Source organism: Lutjanus erythropterus, chromosome 10 (assembly GCF_056507025.1).
Source record: "Lutjanus erythropterus isolate fLutEry1 chromosome 10, fLutEry1.hap2, whole genome shotgun sequence".
NCBI classification, from domain to species: domain Eukaryota; kingdom Metazoa; phylum Chordata; class Actinopteri; order Lutjaniformes; family Lutjanidae; genus Lutjanus; species Lutjanus erythropterus.
In genome coordinates, this window is record NC_139326.1 from 19,029,905 (window position 1) to 19,050,968 (window position 21,064).

Here is a 21,064-nt window from a genome sequence, read left to right on the forward strand (position 1 = left end):
GTAATACTAAATCATAATACTACAGTTTTATGTTTATTCATGTTCAATACGTAGGCTGTAAAAATAGGACCAGCGATCATTTAAGATGGAATCAAGTTAATGATCAATCAATGCTCTGCGTAGAAATACCTCTGCAGGGAGGTGATATTGGGATCATATTGACTTCATATTGCCATTAGTGATGTCACAGTATAGTACCGAGTCATGAAAGGTTAATGAGAGTCACGCTGACAATGGTTTATTGTATCAATCACATGCTGCAGTTTTAATGGTCCCCCATGTCAGCGGCCCCTGTGATGCTCTTTTATGAACCCAAACAGACATTCTCTCCCCTCCCTCCTATTATGTTGATGGAGCCATAGAGACACAGGCCATTACACACAGGCCCATTTATCTACAGACGAGCAAAATGACAATTAAGGCTCCTGTGTGTGTGTGTGCGTTCAGTGACATTTGATTATTTTCTTTAAACAATATATGAAGAAGCCAGAAAGTTGAACATCAAACACGAGCTCAGACCAGATGGCCTCTCTCATCTCTGCACAAAACACACACACTGACACACACACACGTGGGATGAAGCCTTCTGACATTTCAAAAATGGGTCCGACGGGAAATGAGATTGTGTCAGACAATCAGGAAAGTGCCACTGAGGTGACTGCTCCCTGTTGTTAATCAAGAGGCACATCACAAAAGACAGAGCGACAGAGAGACGGCAGGTGAAAGGAGCGAGAGAGAGAGAGAGAGAGAGAGAGAGAGAGAGAAAACTGTCCTGTTCTCATTTTTATGCAAAACAGCAAGAAGGAGGAGGTCTGCTTTTTAACAATGCGTGTCAAATTTCTGCAGTTTTGACCATTTTTTCCAGCAGGTTATAACTGTGTCACCAAGATAGTGAGTAAAATGCTATCATAACTAGATAAAGATATTATGTGTGTATGTATTGTGTGTGTGTGTGTGTGTGTGTGTCCCATTTGACTACTTTGTACCTTTTTGTGGTATATGCTGCAGATGCCTCTCTCCAGGTCGGGCAGATGCGACAGCAGAGATCTGATGGAGTTTAAAGTGAGAGAGTGCGACTCCAGGATCTCCTGCACAGCAACCTGCCTCTCTGAGATCGACCTGTGGGTTCATGGGAGAAAAGCAAAGAAGCAAGGAGAGAAAGTAGATAGGAATGAAAGACGGCAAAGAGTCAAAGAAACCAACATGTTCAATCACAGTCATCTGTGAAGGAAACTTGTCACTTGGAACTGAATTACCCTTGATTGAAATGTATGAAAAGACACTTGAAACTCAAAACAAATGCTTGCTGGCTATCATCTACTGTAGCTAATACATTATTGATATCTACCTTACACAACCCCAGTTCAAATATTCCAAACTATCCCCCTCTCTACTGTCTCCCTTTAAGCTGAATTTCCTTTAGTTTATAGTATCTTTAGGGCATTACCTAGCCATTAGATGGGCATTCCTTGAGTACTGAGATGTCTGAAGTAGTTCAACAAATAAAGTTTTTATAGTATAAGGTCTTTAAAACCTGTAAGCTGTGACCATTACAAAATATATTCAGTTAAAGATGCAACAAGAACAAATTTGTTCTGTGAGCATCTGGAAAAAAATGGATAGAAAAAAAGGAGATAAAGTCGAGCTCAGTTATGTAATAAAACAACATCGAAATCACACTCATGCATGAGTGTTTGTGTCATGGGCTGCTGCACTGTGTATCTTGGAATTAATGTGCCTGCTGGGTGTAATCTGGGTTTTATTGATGTTGGTATTTTTGCAGAGGAGCTATCTGTATAATCTGAGAGCGGTGCCCAATCCACAGATATAATCCCTGCACTGTGGGAGGGAAAAGGCCATGCCACACACACACACAGAAAACACAATCAATATATGGATAATAACATCGCAGTGCAGAGAAAAGAACTGGAATAGTACTAGTACAACATGAAAAGTGAGAGGTTGTTTGTAGCAGAAGTGCTGTGAGTCAGTTTCAACGTTTTTATTTAAACAGGTCGCCTCCAGAACACTTTTTATGTGTTTTCACCCTGCAGTGTTTCTGAAAAGAGGAGCCACTGCTCTGCTGGGTGAAAAACAACTAATTGTTCACATTATGGGCTCCATCTTACATCCTCTCCAACAATACTGACATTTATGTGTTTCAAACATCAGAAAATGGGAAGTAGGGATAATTTTTACACCAGCCAGGCAACTTCTGAAGTTAGTTTATGTCAGTCAAAAGGCCGACACTAATCCACTACTTTGTTCTTCAAAACTGTGGAGATTAAAGCCTTTAAATGCCACTTAATTGTGAGTATATTAAAATAATAGTGCCTTCTGCTACTTGTTAACATGGTATTTAATAACTAGCATTAAAGAATAACACTGCATTGTGAAATTCGGCTTTTTGTCCCAATGAGACAATGCAGAAAATGCAAAGCTGCATGGTCCTGTGAAGTGTGGCCTATTTTGCCCAAAGTTAAGCTTCTGAGGCAGTGCTGTCCCTCAAGCTGCATGTAAATCCTGCAGCCTGTGCTGAGATTGACAGACCAGAGCCTGTCCGGTCAGTTCAACTCAGATCTTTACTGTCCCAGAAGAGGGACATTAAAAGTGCAGTAAGCGATTCTAGAGAAAGACTGATTGTTGAGTCTCATTCCCAGGTCGACAGCTGCCGACACTTTAGGACCGAGCCGCCAACACAAGCATTGGTATTTGACAACCTGTGAATGAAACTCAGCAATCAACTTCCTGCACCGACCTGTGATTGGTCTCAGGTCGCAGGGTAGATTTTCTAAAACCTGAAAACAGAACCAAGAAGAGGAGCAGAAGTCTAGTTTTCTTTCAGATCACTTGAATTGCATAATGCTAAAAAGTTCTCTAAAAATGAGCTGCCTACCTCAGTTTAAATAATGTAAAAGTGCCTTAAAAAAATCAAACATCAATGCCTCATGTCAGCCAAAGTCTGCTGTTCCAGGTAATTAAACCAAAATTTATTGCATATTTCACACAAGAGGGAGTGCTGTTGTACTGATTAGTTGTGTAATATGGCAAAGTTAACATTTACAAACCAGTCTATGTAAGGGATAAAGTAACTGCCAGCTGGTACTTGCCAGCTAAATGCCAACAGGGTGATCACCAGGGAGTTAGTATTAGGTTAATAAGCTCAGATCACTCTTTTTTTTTTCTTCACTTTTAGATTTTCCCTGACATTCAGTCTGCTATTTCGATGTCTCTTCTCGCGTTTATTGACAAAACCAAACCGCCAATAAGCTTGAGTCATGTCCAGTTCAGTATGCTGGTAGTTGACAGTTTATAACCCATTTCTGTATAACAGTTCCACCTAGATGTTGTGTAAAAACTATAAATAGAAGACTGGCCAACTTTATATTTGTGCAGAGCGGATCTCAGTGGTATATACACACCACTCACATGCTGCTCTTTTGCGTGTTCAATGTAACCAGCATATGGGTAATTAGAACGCCTGTAAAGCTGAGCAATACATGCAGAAAGTCCCTCTGCTGTTATACTTTATATCAGCAGTATCAGGAGTGCTTCTTATCTAATCAAATTACTTTGTCAGAACTTTGTCAGGCTCTCTGAAACTAAATGACAAGACGGTTCGGCACTGACTGTCGTGCTTCATCAGAGGGTTCTGTACTCACTGTGGGTCTGTGAGGGGCTGGCACACCCACTTCCTCATCAGTCTCTTCCCAAACGGCGTGCGAGTGTGGTCCAACACCCACAACAGACTGCCCTTAAGACCACCATCTGTCTGTCAGCAAAAGAACACACAAACACAGCTCACACATGAACGTAATTCGAACGAGCCAAATTTCAGGAAGAAAAACCAAACATTCTGATGATGATGGAGGCCATGAGCGGTCAGGTGAGGAGACCTGAACTGAGCTTGAACTCCATGTGCGACACACACGCCACGGCAACGGAGTCGTGCCGAACTTTTGAGCCGTCACCCACGCAAGCCTCACTAGTCACTGAGCATTTGTCTGTGATCCGAGAAACGACAATTTAACTCACCCATTAAATTTTTACAGCCCCCTGTGCAATCATGACTGTAAACTGATTCCAGCAAATTGTACAGGATTAATCTGCACTGTTTTGTCATATATGTAAAAAAAAAAGAATTGGCCCTGGAAGGTGTTTCTCTACCCTTGCAGGCTGCATGACATCTGCAGCTGGCTGGCTGTTGACACTGCTATGTGCTGAGAGGTTGCCAAAATGGAAAACTCAAGTACAGCAGGTAAGTCTGTCTCCTCCCTGAAGGCTTTCTCCTCCTGAGATGAATGTAACATCATCTTCAAGCTTTTCAAGTGACAGACATGCACTTCAGGTCAGAAGTCTTCCTCAACCTCCTCCTCAACCAAAAATGACGACTTAATGCAACTATAATCAATAACAATTAATAACAATGACTTAAAAAGAATAATTGAAAAAAAAAAAAGTGAAACGGTGAACAGTGAACAGAGACTAATCACACAGATCTGCAGCCCCCCTCAGCTTTATAGAGCGATTCAGCAAATTGTTTATTTGTCTAACCCACAAATTTACTATTTTGCTTCACTCTCACTCTCCTAACGTAATTTTTGTCACAGCAGGCAGATATTTACACTGAAAAGCTCTAAAATCCCACTGTACACAACCTGTTCAGCACCAAAAAGTAAAAGGACACAATTTGTGACCAGCTGATGAACATGAAGACTTGACTTGACACTTTAAAGACATTAACGTTTAGACCCAAAACAATAAACAAAACCTATGTTAGGCTGAACCAACAAGGTTAGAATTTAAAAAAAAAAAGGTTCAATTTAAATGTCTGTTGTAACAAAACTTTAACCTCCAATTCAAAGTGTGATCCAGTTCTAACTTTAAACTTAGACTTTCAAAATAGCTGCCTTTATGAGATGAAGTGAGCAAAATAATCAAGTTCCTCAAACACAGTTAAGGCACAGAATCACCCCAGCTGAGTTTTATGATGTGTCTTTCCTTTCTTTTACTCCAATTGCTGCCTGGGAGTCTATTTGCTCTTTACTGTGCTGTTGCCTGTTTTTTAATCTTTATGTTTTATGTTCTATGTCTCTTTTATACTCAATAGGTCCCAACAGCACTCAAATTTATTGTGTTATCCATTTTAATTTGGGTAAGAAAGCATCTCCATATTGATTAAACTTCATTTAATTTCAGTTTATATCAAGGAAAATGTATCCGCTTAATTTTAAATCTGGGTTTACTCACTTTAAACCTAGTTTTGGTAAAGTCTAAAGCAATGTAAGTGGTTCAGTGAGGCTGTGCTGCATCAGGCTAAATAAGATCAACCTGATGATGGCGTTAGCGGAAAAGCTATCATCTAGGAACCAGGAAAGTCAGTACAACCGGTTACAACAAGACTGATTACAAAGACATGTAACATGACTTCTCTTCACACACTTCAGACTTGCTTTGGCTCAAAAAACATTCTGGCTCTTGCAACATAATTTAACAAAGCTGAAAGCTAAGTTCAAGACAAAGAGCAGATGTTTCTGTTTGGCAATTAGTATGCGTGAGAGGATTACAGTATGGTGCAATGTAAACCTTTTACCATGTTTTCTTTAGGCTTGATCAGTGGCCATAACTGCCAGCCGAGATGTGCTTTTACCTGATTGTTGAGGATTTCCAGGTTCCTGAGGGTTGCGGCACTGAGGATCATCATACCCTCTGACGCACAGGAGAGACGGCGGAAAGAGCTGCATGGAGCACAAAATCAGACTACAAATGATCAAATGATCAAACGATCAATGTATCTACTGGGAGGAGGTTTATAAAATGTGATGACTAAATTTAATAAATTGTCTTTGCATAACTCAAATCCAAGAAATTCTTTTACAGAAAATAAACTATTCCTCCTCCTTGGCTTGTAAATGTTGCACATGGGGAAAGGAGGGTCCTAAAAGCTACATTTTAACACAAGAGTGAAATAAGTTGTAAAATACATTGTAGTGTATTCCTTTGAAACATAAAATCCCACATTATGCCAAGATTAGAGCTGCAACTGATGATTTTTTTCTTGTTGTTGGAACAAAAGGCCCTTTTATAATATTATTCCACTAATAGCAATCTTCCACTTGGACATGGAGTCATGGCTTAGAAACATGTTGAAAAATTTGATTTTTAACTGAAATGAATAATCGATTATCAGAATACTTGACGATTGTTTTTCCAATGAGCAGCGGGGACACTGGATAACTCTCAACCCATGCTGCTGAATGTGTGTGTGTGTGTGTGTGTGTGTGTGTGTGTGCGCGTGTGTGTGTGTGTGTGTGTGTGTGTGTATGTATACGTGTCCATTTGTTTGTACCTTTCGCTCCTAAGAACTCTCTCTAAGTTGAATTCTTGGAGGTACTGGATGAGTGGCCCCAGACAGCAGATCACTGGGCTCTCCAAGGATGCAACACTCGACAGGGAGTGAGAGCCTGGAGCACACAGACACACAAACATGCCACATTTTCAGAGATAAAACATGAGTCACAGGCCCTCTCCTCAGACATATCCAGCACTGTAAAGCTGAATGTCACTCCTGGCCTGACAGTGACAGTATGCGAGTATATGGAGGGAAAATGGGGTAAAAGACAAGAGGCCCAAACAAACACACCTTTCTCCTGCGAGTGGCAGTAGAACTCAGTGACTGTGTTCATTGCAGAGATGAACTGAAACTGAACGCTGCCCCTCTTCTCAACTCTCACTCGGTCATCGGCCTGAGCGCTGGTGGGGAACAACATGACAGCATTGATTCAGGAGGTCAGTGGTGCTTGTGACTGTGCAGACAGAAGGAAACACAACATCCACTATCTGATCATTTTCCTGTCTGAGAGAACGAACGAGACACATGCAGCACTGCGTGTTCCAGACGTCCTTTTGTTCAAATAGACTCTATGGATACACAGAAAAACACAGTTTTCCCTGCAGCTCCCTGTTGTGCCATCGCACCTCCCTATTGCTCCATTCACTCTCTCGGCATTGCTGCTTTCAAGGACTCGGTTGCTTTGTCTGCTCTGTTGTTGCCAGGGCAACCAAGGTAAACACGTGGCTGTGGACGCAGTGCTAGAGCGCTTTCTTTCTTCCGTTTCCTACTGTAACGCTTATACACACACGATCATCATCTTTCACTTGAGTCACTGGTCGAGCTGGGAGCAAAGATGTATAAAAGTGATCAATAGACCGCATATTGTGCCGGCAGTCAAACTATGACCATTAATCATTTAACTAGTCAATTCAACCGTATTATGAGGTTTACAAGAACAGCAACAATTGCTGGTATTGATCCGAGGACAGACGAGCACAGTGTAGCATTTTCTGCAAAACCCTGACATGACCCAGCAGGCCGCAAAATTAAAACCAGCCACTGGCCAAATGCTGGTAAAATATGCAAATGGCGGGTAGATTTGCTTCACTGACCAACCAAAGAAGCATTGGTAATCTACTGAGTGGCTGCTAAAATTTTGAACATTCACTGCCATTTGGTTGGTGGACAAAATTATTTTGTACCCTGGGACTCAGCATTGTGGGTTTAGGAACCAGAGGTTTGAGTTCTGCTCATAACTCTGGTCAAAATTTAAGGCCAAATCAAAGCCAGAATCTGTGATTCTCCCTGTATTTTGTTTTCTCTCCATCCCCACCCACTTGCAGCATCAGGCATGTGTCAGAATGAACACTTCAAAGGCGACACAGCATAGCTCACCGGCAGTTATATCACACTTCATACCATCTTTTTAAAGAATTTGAAAATGTAAATGACGAGTTATCAGGACATAAAACCAATGATCTGTCGATCTGAACAAATCAAGATTCAATAGTCTAACAATGGTATCTTTAAATCAAAGAATCTAATCGAATTGTGTCCATAATTCTCCAAATCCACTATTCAGTTCAACTTTTGTGACACCCCTACCGTCAACAGTTTCTAAGCAGTTCCAGTGAACACTGTTCATGCTGTTTCTCGTAGGAGAGACATTCTGTTCACCTCCACTGTATTGGGGTGACAGCAAGTGAAAAAATATGTTTCCTTTTTTGTAATTTGGGTTTAGTTCGTCACTGCAGACGTGAAGAGGTGGGTGCTTCACTTGAAGACGTGACGCACCACTTCCTCTTGAATATATTTTTTTGATTGATGGCAATAATCAATCCAAAGCAGGGCTGGCTAAAGGTTAAATCAGAGATGCTGCGACCCTGAGATCAGAGGTTAACGTGCACAGCAGATTAAGCTGCTCGATTAAGATCTATTGCCGCAGGATGAGCACAGAGCTCTGAGAGTGGCCATTCAAATCTACACACACTCATAAAATACACAAATGATAACTTCTGGTGTTTCTGTGTGTGTGTATTGATTCTGATTAATGTTTTTTGCACATGTACCCAGGATGTAATATTAACTTTTGAGAGCGTCAGTCATGGACTTAAAATCTTAGGAAAAGCGAGAAAGTGAGAACCTTTGTGTTGACAGCGTCAGCCAGTGAGCTTTTCACTTGCTCTAATCCCCTTCGCTGCTCTCCTCCTGACTCATGACTCCAGGCTGTGGATGAGTAAAGCAACTAATACCGCACCTAGCTACTACCAACCTCCCAGGGACTCATTACCTGCCGCTCCATGGACACACAGAAATCCTGTTGCCAGGGGGCCCGTCTCGTCAGCCCACCCCAGAGACACGGAGGCTGTCGAGTTAACATCAGCGGCCACACACAAAAAAAAAACAAAAAATCCCTGGTTTAAATGCTCACCTGGGTGGGTCTCGCTTTAGTGTTTTTGAACAGGCTGGAGAGAAATTGCTGTAATCAGGGTTCTTGCACTTTTCCCAGAGTTAAATTCAAACACTTTTCAAGCTTTTCCAGCACCTTACAGCTGTGGTTGTGGTATATTTATGCATGCTGTGTATATACACTTTGAGGAATAAGGGTTCCAGAAAGGTTCCTGAAGGGCTAAGGTTCTGCCCAGAGCCATCTGCTTCTAAAGAACCTTTTGTTTAAGAGAGGGTTTGTTAGGGGTTCTTTATAAGACTGAAGGTTCCATGAAGAACCCCTTTCATCCAAAAAATCCTTTTGGAAAGAAAGAGATCTTTCAGGATTGTTGAAATAATTTTCATTTTCAATAATAATTGTACCATAATACAAAGGGGTTCTGGGTAGAACCCACTTGATGAGTTGTAGGTAAAACCTTTGGAATAAAAAACATTCCCAGTAGAGCCCCCTGAGTGGGTTCCAGATGAAACCTTTGGAATATAAAAGGGTTCTCGGTAGAATCCTCTGGGTGGTTTCTTCCCAGAAGGTGGAACAGTTCTAGATAGAACCCCCAGAGAGGGTTCTGGGTGAAACTATTACGTAACAGAAATGTTCTCTGTAGACCCTCTCATAGGGGGTTTTGTTGGGAAAACTTTTACAGATGGTTCCACATATAACCCTTTATGCTGGATTTTAGGAAAAATGCTTTGAAAGGGTTCCAAGTAGAAACTTTATAAAAGATTCTGCCAGGAACCAAAAGAGTTCTCTTCTGGGGGCAAGCTAAAGAACGCTTTATGGATCTAGTTAGCACCTTTATTCCTAAGAGTGCATGCTCAAAATATTTGGGTGTTTTCATGCTATAAACAACCAGAATTATGTTTTTCTAATAGAGCTCTACAGAAAGGAGGTAAATTAAAGGAAAACACAATTAAGTTTCACGTTTCAAAATGTGTCAACAACCTCGCTGAGCCGATAGAACACAATTATTAAAACAATTAATAGACAAATAACTTGAGAATTGAGCGCATTCATCTTCATTTCATGCAAAAGGCAAACCTGTAAGAACACCCTGTAATGTCAATACTTATATATCCAGCAAAATATCTATTTCATTATCATTTAACGGTTGTTCTTCTCAGTCTGATGAATCACTATTGAGAAAAAAAAATCACCTCAAATTATATTTGGTGATTTGGTGCGGTCTCAAATAGTAGCGCTCTCTTTCGGGCCTGGCACAGCTGAGTATTGTGTGTCATAAATCTTGTGTCTGAGCTGCCCTGTATTTGTATGATACAGGCTGCAAATTGAGAAGAGTCTTGTCTCTGACGAGCACATCACTGGAGAGCCGTGCTGTTCAAACACAATAATTGGGCTGGCCTTTACAGGACCATCTCCACATTAATCACTCAACACGGACAGCTGAGAAAAAGGAAGAGGGGGAGAGAGAAAGAAAAGAGGAATGAATACAAATGAATCACATTTTACATGATCAAATTTAAACTGAGAGGGGAAAAATGAGAAAGGAGAGAACAAAAAAAAAGGTGAAAAATGAGAAACGCGCGCCATCAAGGAGTCAGAGACAAAAGAGGCAGAAAGTAGCAGACATCCTTCCCATTTATCCGACAGCCAGCCCCTTCTAATCAGATCCACTCCACTCCCTCGATTCATTTTCACAGCATAATGCAATCACAGGCAGCCTCCAGAGGAACCGGCCCCACTGGTGTGAACGCGCTGCTGGATGCAGACTGTCGGCCAAGACGAGCCGAACGGCAACAGGTTTCTGGAATGCATCAGTTCGACGTCACTGTCGCTCGCCGGGCTGTGAGTTTGCCAACGAACAAAAGGACAAACTGTTTCACTCCTCTTGATGTCGAGGTTCAAACAGCAGCCTGAATGCATTAAATGGAAGTCGACTTCTGCATCAGAGACTCTGTTGCGGCTCGTTAGTCCAACATAAAAATTAAAGGCTCCCTGTTGAACATACTGAGCGTATGAAGAGCTAATCACCAGAGTGATTTGACTGCTGTCAAATATCTATAATCATTCGAACTGATGGCGTTACCTTGACAGTGAATACTCTGCTTAGCGGGCAGCTTCACAATGTAGTCTGGTGCCCATATGTACATTTAAAGAGGTTTGCTTGCTGTACTAATTCCTCCTGTTCATACCAGCCATTAAAAGATCCCTTCCTAATGCGCTTTTAATGGAAGTGATGTCCACAGTCATTGTTCTGTAAAAAGTAAAAATGTATTTCAAGTCTTTTCAAGTTAGAGCTTTTTGAGAGCTCTTTGTGTTTCTCTGGAGAGTGACTCCTTGTTGAGATGCAATGGATGAATAGTAACAAAAATAAGAATTTTTGCATTTAAAAGGCTTAAAAATCAAATCACATGATTTGACTAACTACAACTGCTGAAACCTCACATTGGCTTCAGATATTTTTTGACTGCTTTTTAGCACAAAACAAGGACTTTGGATTTTGTCTCCCTCTCGGAGAAGAATAAGGTAGAAGCCCAGGGAAAATGACAGTATTGGCAGGTTTTACTAGGATACACTTTTATACCCATATATATTTAATTTTCTCCATTGGACTTCCCAGCAGCTGCAGTTTGGAAAAATAGCGGTGCACTTTATTTCTTTGACCCTGAGTAAAAAGGCTCACAAATACATTTGGCCCTACAGCCTGCTGGAGCTTCCAGCACCACCGACATTAAATTATACTTAATAAAAGTTAACCTTAGAGAAATTAACTTTAACATTTTTTCATTATTTATAATTACTTCATGTTTGACAAATGAAACAGACTCAATAAATCAACTAACAAATATTTTTCTTTGTAAAACACGTATTAGAAAAACATCAGTTTAGGGGAAAAGTGAGTCTATGAACATTTACAATAAATAAGCCGCAGTTGGACCCCGTTTAGCCCTGTGGTGGAGCCCAGGATGCTGAAGGCCATTATCACATCACCTCTCAATGAGCCTGTACTGATTTCCTCCTCCACACTGAGCCCACAGAGCTCCACACAAAACAAAACAACTGTCTTCCTGCCCGGTGAAATCCAAACACAATCCTTCAGAAAGAAACAGACACGCAGATAGGCAGCCCAGGTCAACACACTAAGAACAATCTGTCAGGTAGTTAACAGGCACAAACTGCCCCCTGGTGGCCTGACAGCAGATTACCTGGCATTGGCGATGCTCAGCAGGAGTTTGTGTGTTTGTTCTGAGAGGTCAGAGGGGACGAGGATCTCCACAGGGTTGATCTTCAGGACACGACTCTCGAGCTCAGAGCGAGACGGACCATCAGGAAAACAGTCCAGCAACACGTCTCCAGTGCTGGGCTGAACTGCCTACAGACACAAACACATGCCTATAATTAATGCATGCACTGAAGAAATAACAAAGAAGACATGATACTCCACACATACTCCGGTATTTTGTTCCTTGTGGTGTTTGATCCCTTATTTGAATTTCAGGAGCGTTTGTGCTGTTTTTGAGGGGCAATGTTATTTTTCTATGAAATAATGACTCCACATTGCTCATATAATAATGATGCAGAGTGATATTTTTTATATAAAAGTCAGTCATTCTATGATGTAGAGAGGCTTTTCTTCCAAATCAGATTATGTCAAGGAAGTACAGCTTGTATTTAAAGTTGATCTTGTGGTAGCTGCACCATAAAAAGTCAAAATAAGTCAGTATTAGAGAAATAAGATTTCAAGTCTACTTAAAGTAATGAAGTAATTTTGTTGCCTAAAGCTAAGACAAAAAATAAATTTTAGTCTCATCTCCAGGACATGAGTTAGGTCAGGGCTTGGACTGAACAAGTTTCTCATTAGTTTGACTCTTCTTAAGATTCTCTTTGTGTTAATTCTGTTTTATAGCAACTTTTCCTGCAGGAGTTTCCACCACTGATTCAGGGTTTCACTGAAGGAACATGCATGCAGAGCTGCACCAGCAGAACAGCCAATAGAACAGCCAATAGGAACACTAAGATGACCTGTGATTGGTTTAAGTCTGCTGTCACGTATCATCATGTATATCATGATCATGTTATACTCCATTTTCTGGAAATTTCTGCATATGAATATGCAGAACATGGTATCAGAAGTGCTCTGGTTTTAGTTTGAAGTCACGTTTGAGCAGAATTTTGATTGCATGCAGATAAACAGCAAACAGAGCAAAAGAGGAAGAACACATTGGCAAGAATGCAATCTGGGAACTGATCAGTTACCATCTGATGACAATTTAGTTTTTTATTAACTTTTTATAAATGTACTTGCATTTATATGCAAATATAGAGATTAGCCCCATGTTTCCAGTTGCTAATCGGACTGTAAACAGTGAGCAGTGCACAAAAAAGGAAGTCTTCCAGTGTAACCAGCGGATATCCGCTGGTCACACTGGAAGCCAAAAAACATTGACCGCTGCCCACAGAGGCTAAATTGTCCCCACACGATAACCAGTGGGTTCCAAGGTTGAGAAACGAATAAATGAATGTGAATATCTGTGTCTGACTAATCCAGTGGATTAAATATCTGACAAGGGAGGGAAGGGAACTCTTTCATTAATCTGAGGACCACAGATATCTAGTTTAAAAAATGTCTAACAGCTGACTTTACTGCCTAACAATTATTTTCTTCTTCTTCTTTTTTTATAGATATTTGATAGGAGAGCTGAATGAAGGACAGGAACGAGGGAAAGCGAGAGGGTGGGGGATGATATGCAGCATATGAGGGAATTGAACCCACGGCCACTGTACATCCTCAGTACACGGAGCACAAGCTCTACCAGCTGATCTACGAGGACAAACTGTCTCACAGTCGTGATCACTCAGTCCTTCTCAACAGATGAAACTATCGCACCTCATCAACTACAGAGTGAGAGAACTAAGGTAACATTCACATAAACTGGTACTTAATAAAACCGAACAACAACAATTAAAACAGAACAACCTGATGAATCAGTGCTGATCAGACTCACCACCAGGCCCACAGTGAGCTGCTTCTTCAGTTTGTCCCAGTTCTCACTGATACACAGCAGGAAGCTGTCAGGCGGGTCAGACACTACGTCACCACAGGCCCCCACCTCCTCATCCCCCAGTTTGCACACCGGGTTCACGTCTCAAAAAAAAAAAACGGTCAAGGACAACACTTTAGACACACAGAGATTTTAAAAAAGACTGTTTTGGACACACACACACACACACACACACACACACACACACAGATATTCACAGTCTGTCAGGATACCCTCTCCCACCAGGGTGGACTTTGTGTATAAAGCACTGAGCTGACGAGTGAACAGAGCGTTCCTATTGGTCCCTGAGGCCTTGATGGCAGACGTCTCTGTCTGTTTAACCACACCAACCTAGAAATGAGAAACAACGATGTAGAGATAAGGAACACTGTGACTTTAAACGGCTTCTAAAAATGAACAATATACAAGATACGTCTCATACCTTGTGTCCGTGAGACACCAGCCGTCTGACATGAACAAACAAACGGTGTGTGGGGATGCTGCACGTCATGAAGTTATGATCCAGATGACAGAAGATATTCAGCTCCTTTGCAGCAGTCTGTTCACACAAAGATGACATCTGTGCTGATCATTTAAAGTAGTGTATGAAATGGGAAAAGATTTGTTCTAGTGATGAGTGGGACAAAAGAAAAATATTTAATTAGAAACTGTTCATTTCCTTCCTGCATCGTTAAGACAGATGTTTTTCACTTCTCACCTCTGCATCCTCTCCAAAGAACCTGTATTTGTAACCACACTCCACAGCCAGCAACGCATCCTGATGCTGCTGTTTCAGCTGGATGACCTGCTGTTCCAGGGGAGTGTACACACTCTTTGAGCCTCTAGAGGAGACGCTAGAGACTGGTGGAGGACTTGGCTCTGCAATCCTTCCTCTTCCCCCTCCTCCTCCTCCTCCTGCCTTGGTAAACTGAGAAAAGCAAACCCCCTGCAAAAAAAAAAAAAAAAATAGAAAATCACTCTCTGTCTTATCAGTAGTAACACTTCCCTTTTCAAAACTTTCAGTTCTCTGTGGAGGAGAAAAAAAACCTCATGCTAATTTCATTTCCCCATGAGTGTTATTTGAGCGTTTAAAGATGCAATAGTGATATGTCAGATAGTCCTACTGTACATAAAAAAAACATGCTCAAAACATTTTCAGTAGAGAGCTCGAAAATGTGTTTTTTGTTACAGAACTATGACCACAGTACGTACAGACACTGTTTCTAGATGACGTCAAACGTATCACTGGCATGTCTATACACAAACTTCCTGTTACTTAAAAGCAAACATGTACACAGATATATCTTCAATAAAATAAAGATTTTCTCCCCACATGTTTGAAAACATGAATAAACTCTTGGAATAATCATTTGCCTCTGATATGGTTGTTCCACCAAAAAGTTAAATTACCTGATTAAAAGTTCTTTAATTACTTCTTGTCCTTCTCCTGTACTAAAAAATGCTGAATCTATGAATTTGTAAATACTGCTGATTGCAATCGTTTAATTACTGAAAATAGAGTCCTGCACCAGGTTTGGTACCCACGAGTACCTGATGGGTGATCCACAATGGGTACATTTATATAAATTCATGGGTCTAGGCAAAATTTTTAAAACATTAATAACTGCAGGCTGGCAGCATGTGAGAACCCTAATATAACACATACAACACTGTTTTTACCTGGCAATATAATAATAATAATTAATTAATCATAATAAAAAATCATCAGGATTTTTAACATTTATGTCCACTTAAACAGTAATAGCAAGCCTAATCAGCCTTTTTGTGAAAAGCTGCAACGCAACCTCTGTCTCCACATCCTGCCAAACAATGGGACATCACTGTTTGCTTTGACAGAGATGAAGGCTAGCTGGTAAAATTAAGGTTAAATTAACCAGCGGAGGATATCAAATTGTGGACAATACATTATCAAAGACCCAGTTGGACATTTGTGAGGATTCTGGTGCGCTCAAAGACTGTGAGAATGATGTTGTCATTAATTTAACACAATGAAGGCTTAAATCTTCATCCTTGGACCAACCTGCTGCACAAAACACACTGATGACATTGATGTGATGGAGAACATCTATGTAGTGTACCTGTTTTCCTGAACTCTCTTTTTCTTTTGCCTCCTCTTCTTCATCCTCATGCTCCTCCTCTTGCTGTTGAAGTTTGATTTTTTCACTGTGTTGATACGTAATGTCCCGAGGAGGCTCAACGCTGATTCCTCGGTCACAGATTTTACTGCTGGCACCATCTGTCTTCTTTTCTTCCCACTGAGTGTCACCGCACCCGACACTGGGCTGAGATGAGCAGCTGAAGCCTTTTAGCTTCTCCAAGGTGGAGGAGCAGAGAACGCCTGCTCCTCGGCTCGACGTTAGCCTCGTCTCTGAGGAGAGAAGAAATACAGTTATAGTAGGATTATCAGGTATCTAAACCCATAGAAGAAAATCCCCAGTGTAAATATTTGAGTGCAATCAGAACTTATTCCTGACCTCAATCTACAGTTTGACAGAAAAACATCATGTCATATTAGTCAAAGATTCACTTTTTTAAGACCAGTGTGTAGGATTTAGTGGAATCTAATGGTGACCTTGTAGATTGCAGCCAACTCAACTCACCTTCTCCATCCAAGCATCAAGGAGGCAGCCATAAGACCGCAACTATTTGGTTTCACTGTTCTGGGCTACTGTAGAAACATGGCGGTGCAACATGGCAGGCTCCATGGAAAAAGTCCTGCACACTGTGTAGATATTAAAGTACCAGTGTGTAGGATTCTCCTCCTCCTGCTAACAGACTCATTATGCTCATCAGGAAGGCTGGTGGACAATGGCGGTCACCCCCTGCATGTCACACCTATCAGTCCTATCAGAGCATGTTCAGTCATAGACTGAGACCACAGAGGAGTCTTTTCTACCTGTGGTCATCAAACGCATCAGACTGAGAGCAATAACAGCAATATTGTGTTCCATATAATTTCAACATCAAGATAATTTTTCAATATTATTTGCAATATAATGTTCATTGTCATAAGCAACAAAAGGTTCTATCACATTTAATGTCATATTTTAGTATCATGCACAATATTACTTTTTATCATTCTATGTGCAATTCTACCTTTCAATATCAGGGGCTATATTATGTTCATTACCATGTGCAATATTCAATATTGTGGTCTGTATGTCCAATATCATCTTTTCTATTACATTTAATGTCATGTTTTAATACACTGTGCATTATCATTATGACCGTCTTTCATTATTATCATTTACTATTACGTCCAAAGTCGTGTGTTATCTTTACGTTCATCCTGTGGTGCAAAATAACTTTTTTACTACCTCTCAATATCACTGCCAACATTACTTTCAATGTAACTGCCATTACTACTTTTTCTATTTAGCATACTTTGTACTAAACTTATCTACTTAAACTGTTATTCTATTAAGCCATGTTTCTTTGCATTTACTCCTCATACACTTCATATTTTATAGCTATATTTCACTTATTTATTGCTCTATTGTGGTTATTATGTTACTGTAATTTTGGAGCAATCTAGCACAATAATTTCCTTCAGGATTAATAAAGTTCTAACTTCTATTCTTTCTTATGAAGCATGTAGTAGAAACTATAATGAGCGGCAGAATTTGCACAAGATGTTAAATGTTTTATCTATTTTTTAATAACAATAATAAGAATAATGACAGTCAATAAATTGTTGCATCCCTGAGGGCCAGTGTTCGCTTTGTCTCTTCTGGGCTACCAGAGAGACATGGTGGAGCAACATGCAGTCTCCCATGGAAGAAGACCTGCACCCTCTGCAGATATGACGGGCTCAGAAAACACAACAATTCCTATTTTTAAGTGATTATGCACTAATGAAAACATACTAATGGACATTATATTCCACTTCTGAAATATTCTGCCAACAGATCCCCATAAATCTTACGCTCAGGACCTTTAATGTTGCACCTTTTGAAACTTTTTACTTACAGATTTTCTTCAAGAGAAAGTAAAAACCCCTCAACAGTACACTACAATAATTAACAGTGGGATTTAACACCGCTACACATGCTGTTTGAAAGCTGAAGAAACGTGAAGCTGGAAATGGGTGAGGCGTTACCTGCACGGGGACTGGGAAGAAATAAATAGATTTTAGGTGCACACATTCACCTGTAGTGCTCTGACTGCTGGCAGGCTCACACTCCTCCAAGTCCTCCACCTGCCGGTGTTGTGGAGAAAACTTGGCTCGTTTTGTTGGCAATCCAAACTCATGACCGTCAGATGAAAGTTTCTGCTGCAGGACAGAGGCAGCTCAGGTTCAGTTTGTGTTCGCTGTAGGCTGAGCAAATGTAATCTGGGCGTGTGTGTTTTATGTGTTTAATGAAGCAGCCACACCTCACCTTGCCTCTTGAAAGCCGGTGCTCAGCAGGACTGGGTTTAATCCCACACTGATTGCCCGAGCTGCTTCGTCCTCCGAAGTAGCTGCTGATGGAGGTCTGGGTGGTGCAGGACTTTTTCACAGACTTTGGCATGTTTTAATTTGCCCTCATATCAAAATTCATTATGGAAAAACGTTCACAAATACGTACACATGTGGAGCCAAGCAGTGAAAACAGAGGCTTTAGCTTCCCCCCGGCTTTTCAAAACATGCGGCGCATGTGCTGACATCACACACTGGCGCGTAAATGACGCAAAAAGCGTTAAGCCAATCAGAACATTAGAAGGTTTCCGGTTATATTTTTCAACATTATAGCAGCAGCTTTTTTTTCGTCTTTGTACACCAAGCCTATTACAGGGAAGAAAAAGTTTGGGTTTAACAATATCAATAAAAATAATAATAACTGTTATATTAGTAGTAGTAGTGTTTTGGAGAATGCAAAGACCTTTTTAAGCAGTGTCCAGATTTCAAAGTGACCTGTCCCAGATCAGATAAAATTCTTTAAGTAATTTAATTCATTCTTAATTTTTATATTGATTTTAGGTTGCCACCTTTACATCTGGCCAATAAAAAAACAGCATTTTTGCTTATTCTGGCATATTTACAGTAATGTTTGTTAATATTCACTGTCCCCAGGAAACCAATTACTTAATTAATTTTAATAAATTAAACACACGCCCCTGTCACCTGTGCATCCTGACAACCAATCCCTTTCCGGTTCTCGAGTAGTCCACTCACGTTACTTCCTTTATAATGGAGGTAAAAGTCATTTTATGGTGTCTGAACGCTGGCAAGTAGAGAAGAGCAAAGTCGGTCCTCCGAAAAGCTCAAACATCTCCCATACCAGCTGATCAGAAACTCCCTCCATGGCAAGGTGTGTCCGCAACAACCAGGTCTTCATTTTTCACTTTTTTGCCATTTATTTTCTTCTTTCACTTTTGGGGGTTGGTTTTCTGTTTGACAGTGAAGTGAAGTGAACTATTAGGCTGTTCGAGATGAGCTGCACCTCCCCTGGAAAGTGGACGAGATCAGATGGCCGCAGCACAAGGTGGAGACAAAAAGCTGCAGTCAAGTTGGACAGTTTCCAGCAGAGAACATACAGGAAGAGACACTAACATCCTGTTAGATCACCTGTGGAGATACTTCAGATATTTCGTGTCTGATAATGATATATATTTGACTTATCAAACGAACAGTTACAAAGTGCTTTACAAGGCAGATAAAAGAACAGATGTTGTTTGTGTGTTATTAGTCTAGTGGTTCTTTTTTTTTTTTCAATGACACGTACTGTGGTCTAAACCTCTTCATAGACGAGGCCTCATTTTTTTTTTCCTATAACCTTTGATTAAATTATGCAATGTGCACCAAATGTCACATGCTTGATAAAAGTTCCACCCCAAACACAGGGTGATTAGGGGTGTAAGAAAATATCAATACACTTGAATATTGCAATATTAAGTTTTGTCATCATACTGATTTTTAAGAAACACTTTATTGGGATATTGTGATACATGCAAAGATTTGTGGCAGTGGTTCATTTTGTGTTGTGTTTAAATGCTAAAGAGCAGTGCTGTTATCTAATTTCACTGGTGATTGCATAAAAAAGTAAACTTTAATTCAGATTTCATGCATATGGTGGTGTGTTCTTTACACTGTCTGTTTTCCTGAAATTAAGATTTAAAAATGGCAATAGCTTACTTTATCACAATATATTGGTAATTCCTGTTGGTGAAAGCTTGATGGTAGCTTATGTCTGATGCTCGAAAGAAAGATCAACATCTGGGCACTGGCCCCAAGATGTCTCGAGTCCAGCTTCACACACATTCACAGTCAGAAAGCAATGTGTTAAATATATATAATATTAAACATATTAAAAACAGCAGTCTACATGCTATTACCATCTTAAAAGACTGGAGATTCAGTAATTTAGATGTTTTGTTTTATAATAATGAGTTTTAATTATTTATGACTTTTCAAACTCAAGTCAGATTTTATCTGTATGGCCCAAACTCACAAATTACAATTTGATTCAGAGGGGTTTGCAATCTGCACAGTCTATGACACCCTTTAACCCTTGATTCAGGTAGAGGAAAAACTCTCCAAAACAAAAAAGAAGAAACTTCAGGGAGAGCTACAGAGGAGGGATCCCTCTCCCAGGATGGACAGACATGCAGTAGATATAGTAGCATGAAGATTTAAAATGGTTACTACAGGGTACTGAAACTAGCAAAATTTCACGCTGAAGACACGGTAAGGCCTTATTTGAAACTGATTCTTTTTTTGGAACACAAAAGTGATGACAGCGTCTGGTAGAGTCGGTCAAAGGCATGGATGAGCAAGAGCAGTCACTTTTTGTTAGTTTTCCATTTAGACTTAGACTTCTCTATTTCTGTACCATCCGATTGTGAATCCTAATCTGAATTAAAATCATGATTTATAATTTTCCCTCAGTCTTATTTGTTCAACTGATGACAGGTCACCTCAGTAAATTAATGAGCTGATTTACAGGTTGTATGCTGTGGTGGAAAATCTGAAAATGAAGACAGGCACGAAGACCAAGATTGTCTTTGTGGTGTTTTAATAGAGCTTTGCAAAGGATCAGTACACAGTCACACAGAAAGTGTAAAAGGAACTGATAATGAGTCAAGAATGTAAATCTGTCTTAGGAGACGAAGGAGGTTGGGCCAGGATGGACCTGAAGTGCTTATTGGGAGAGTCAGGATGTGATTGTGTTTTCAGAAGTTGTTCTTCAAAAGGGACAATACATGAGAAGTAACTATGAGGAACAACAGTGACCAGTTCAGCGTATAATTGTCCTCACTACAATGCTGAGAAACACTAGTGGG

At 40.4% G+C, this 21,064-nt stretch overlaps 1 protein-coding gene across 1 annotated transcript in view; it reads right to left on the minus strand.

Annotated features, from left to right (window-relative positions):
* msh3 (mutS homolog 3 (E. coli)) overlaps positions 1-18,444 on the minus strand; it is a 56,016-nt gene extending 37,572 nt beyond the window's left edge. Inside the window, exons 1-13 of the mRNA XM_084728518.1 lie at positions 18,181-18,444; positions 17,951-18,074; positions 15,880-16,169; positions 14,499-14,726; positions 14,223-14,339; positions 14,014-14,131; positions 13,745-13,884; positions 11,945-12,111; positions 6,644-6,753; positions 6,350-6,464; positions 5,651-5,738; positions 3,663-3,772; positions 987-1,119 (exon numbers count right to left, since the gene is read on the minus strand). Coding sequence (XP_084584644.1) covers positions 987-1,119; positions 3,663-3,772; positions 5,651-5,738; positions 6,350-6,464; positions 6,644-6,753; positions 11,945-12,111; positions 13,745-13,884; positions 14,014-14,131; positions 14,223-14,339; positions 14,499-14,726; positions 15,880-16,169; positions 17,951-18,074; positions 18,181-18,312 — 1,872 coding nt within the window. The 5' untranslated portion in view covers positions 18,313-18,444. The remainder of the gene's footprint in view (positions 1-986; positions 1,120-3,662; positions 3,773-5,650; positions 5,739-6,349; positions 6,465-6,643; positions 6,754-11,944; positions 12,112-13,744; positions 13,885-14,013; positions 14,132-14,222; positions 14,340-14,498; positions 14,727-15,879; positions 16,170-17,950; positions 18,075-18,180) is intronic.
* Positions 18,445-21,064: the final 2,620 nt, after the last annotated feature.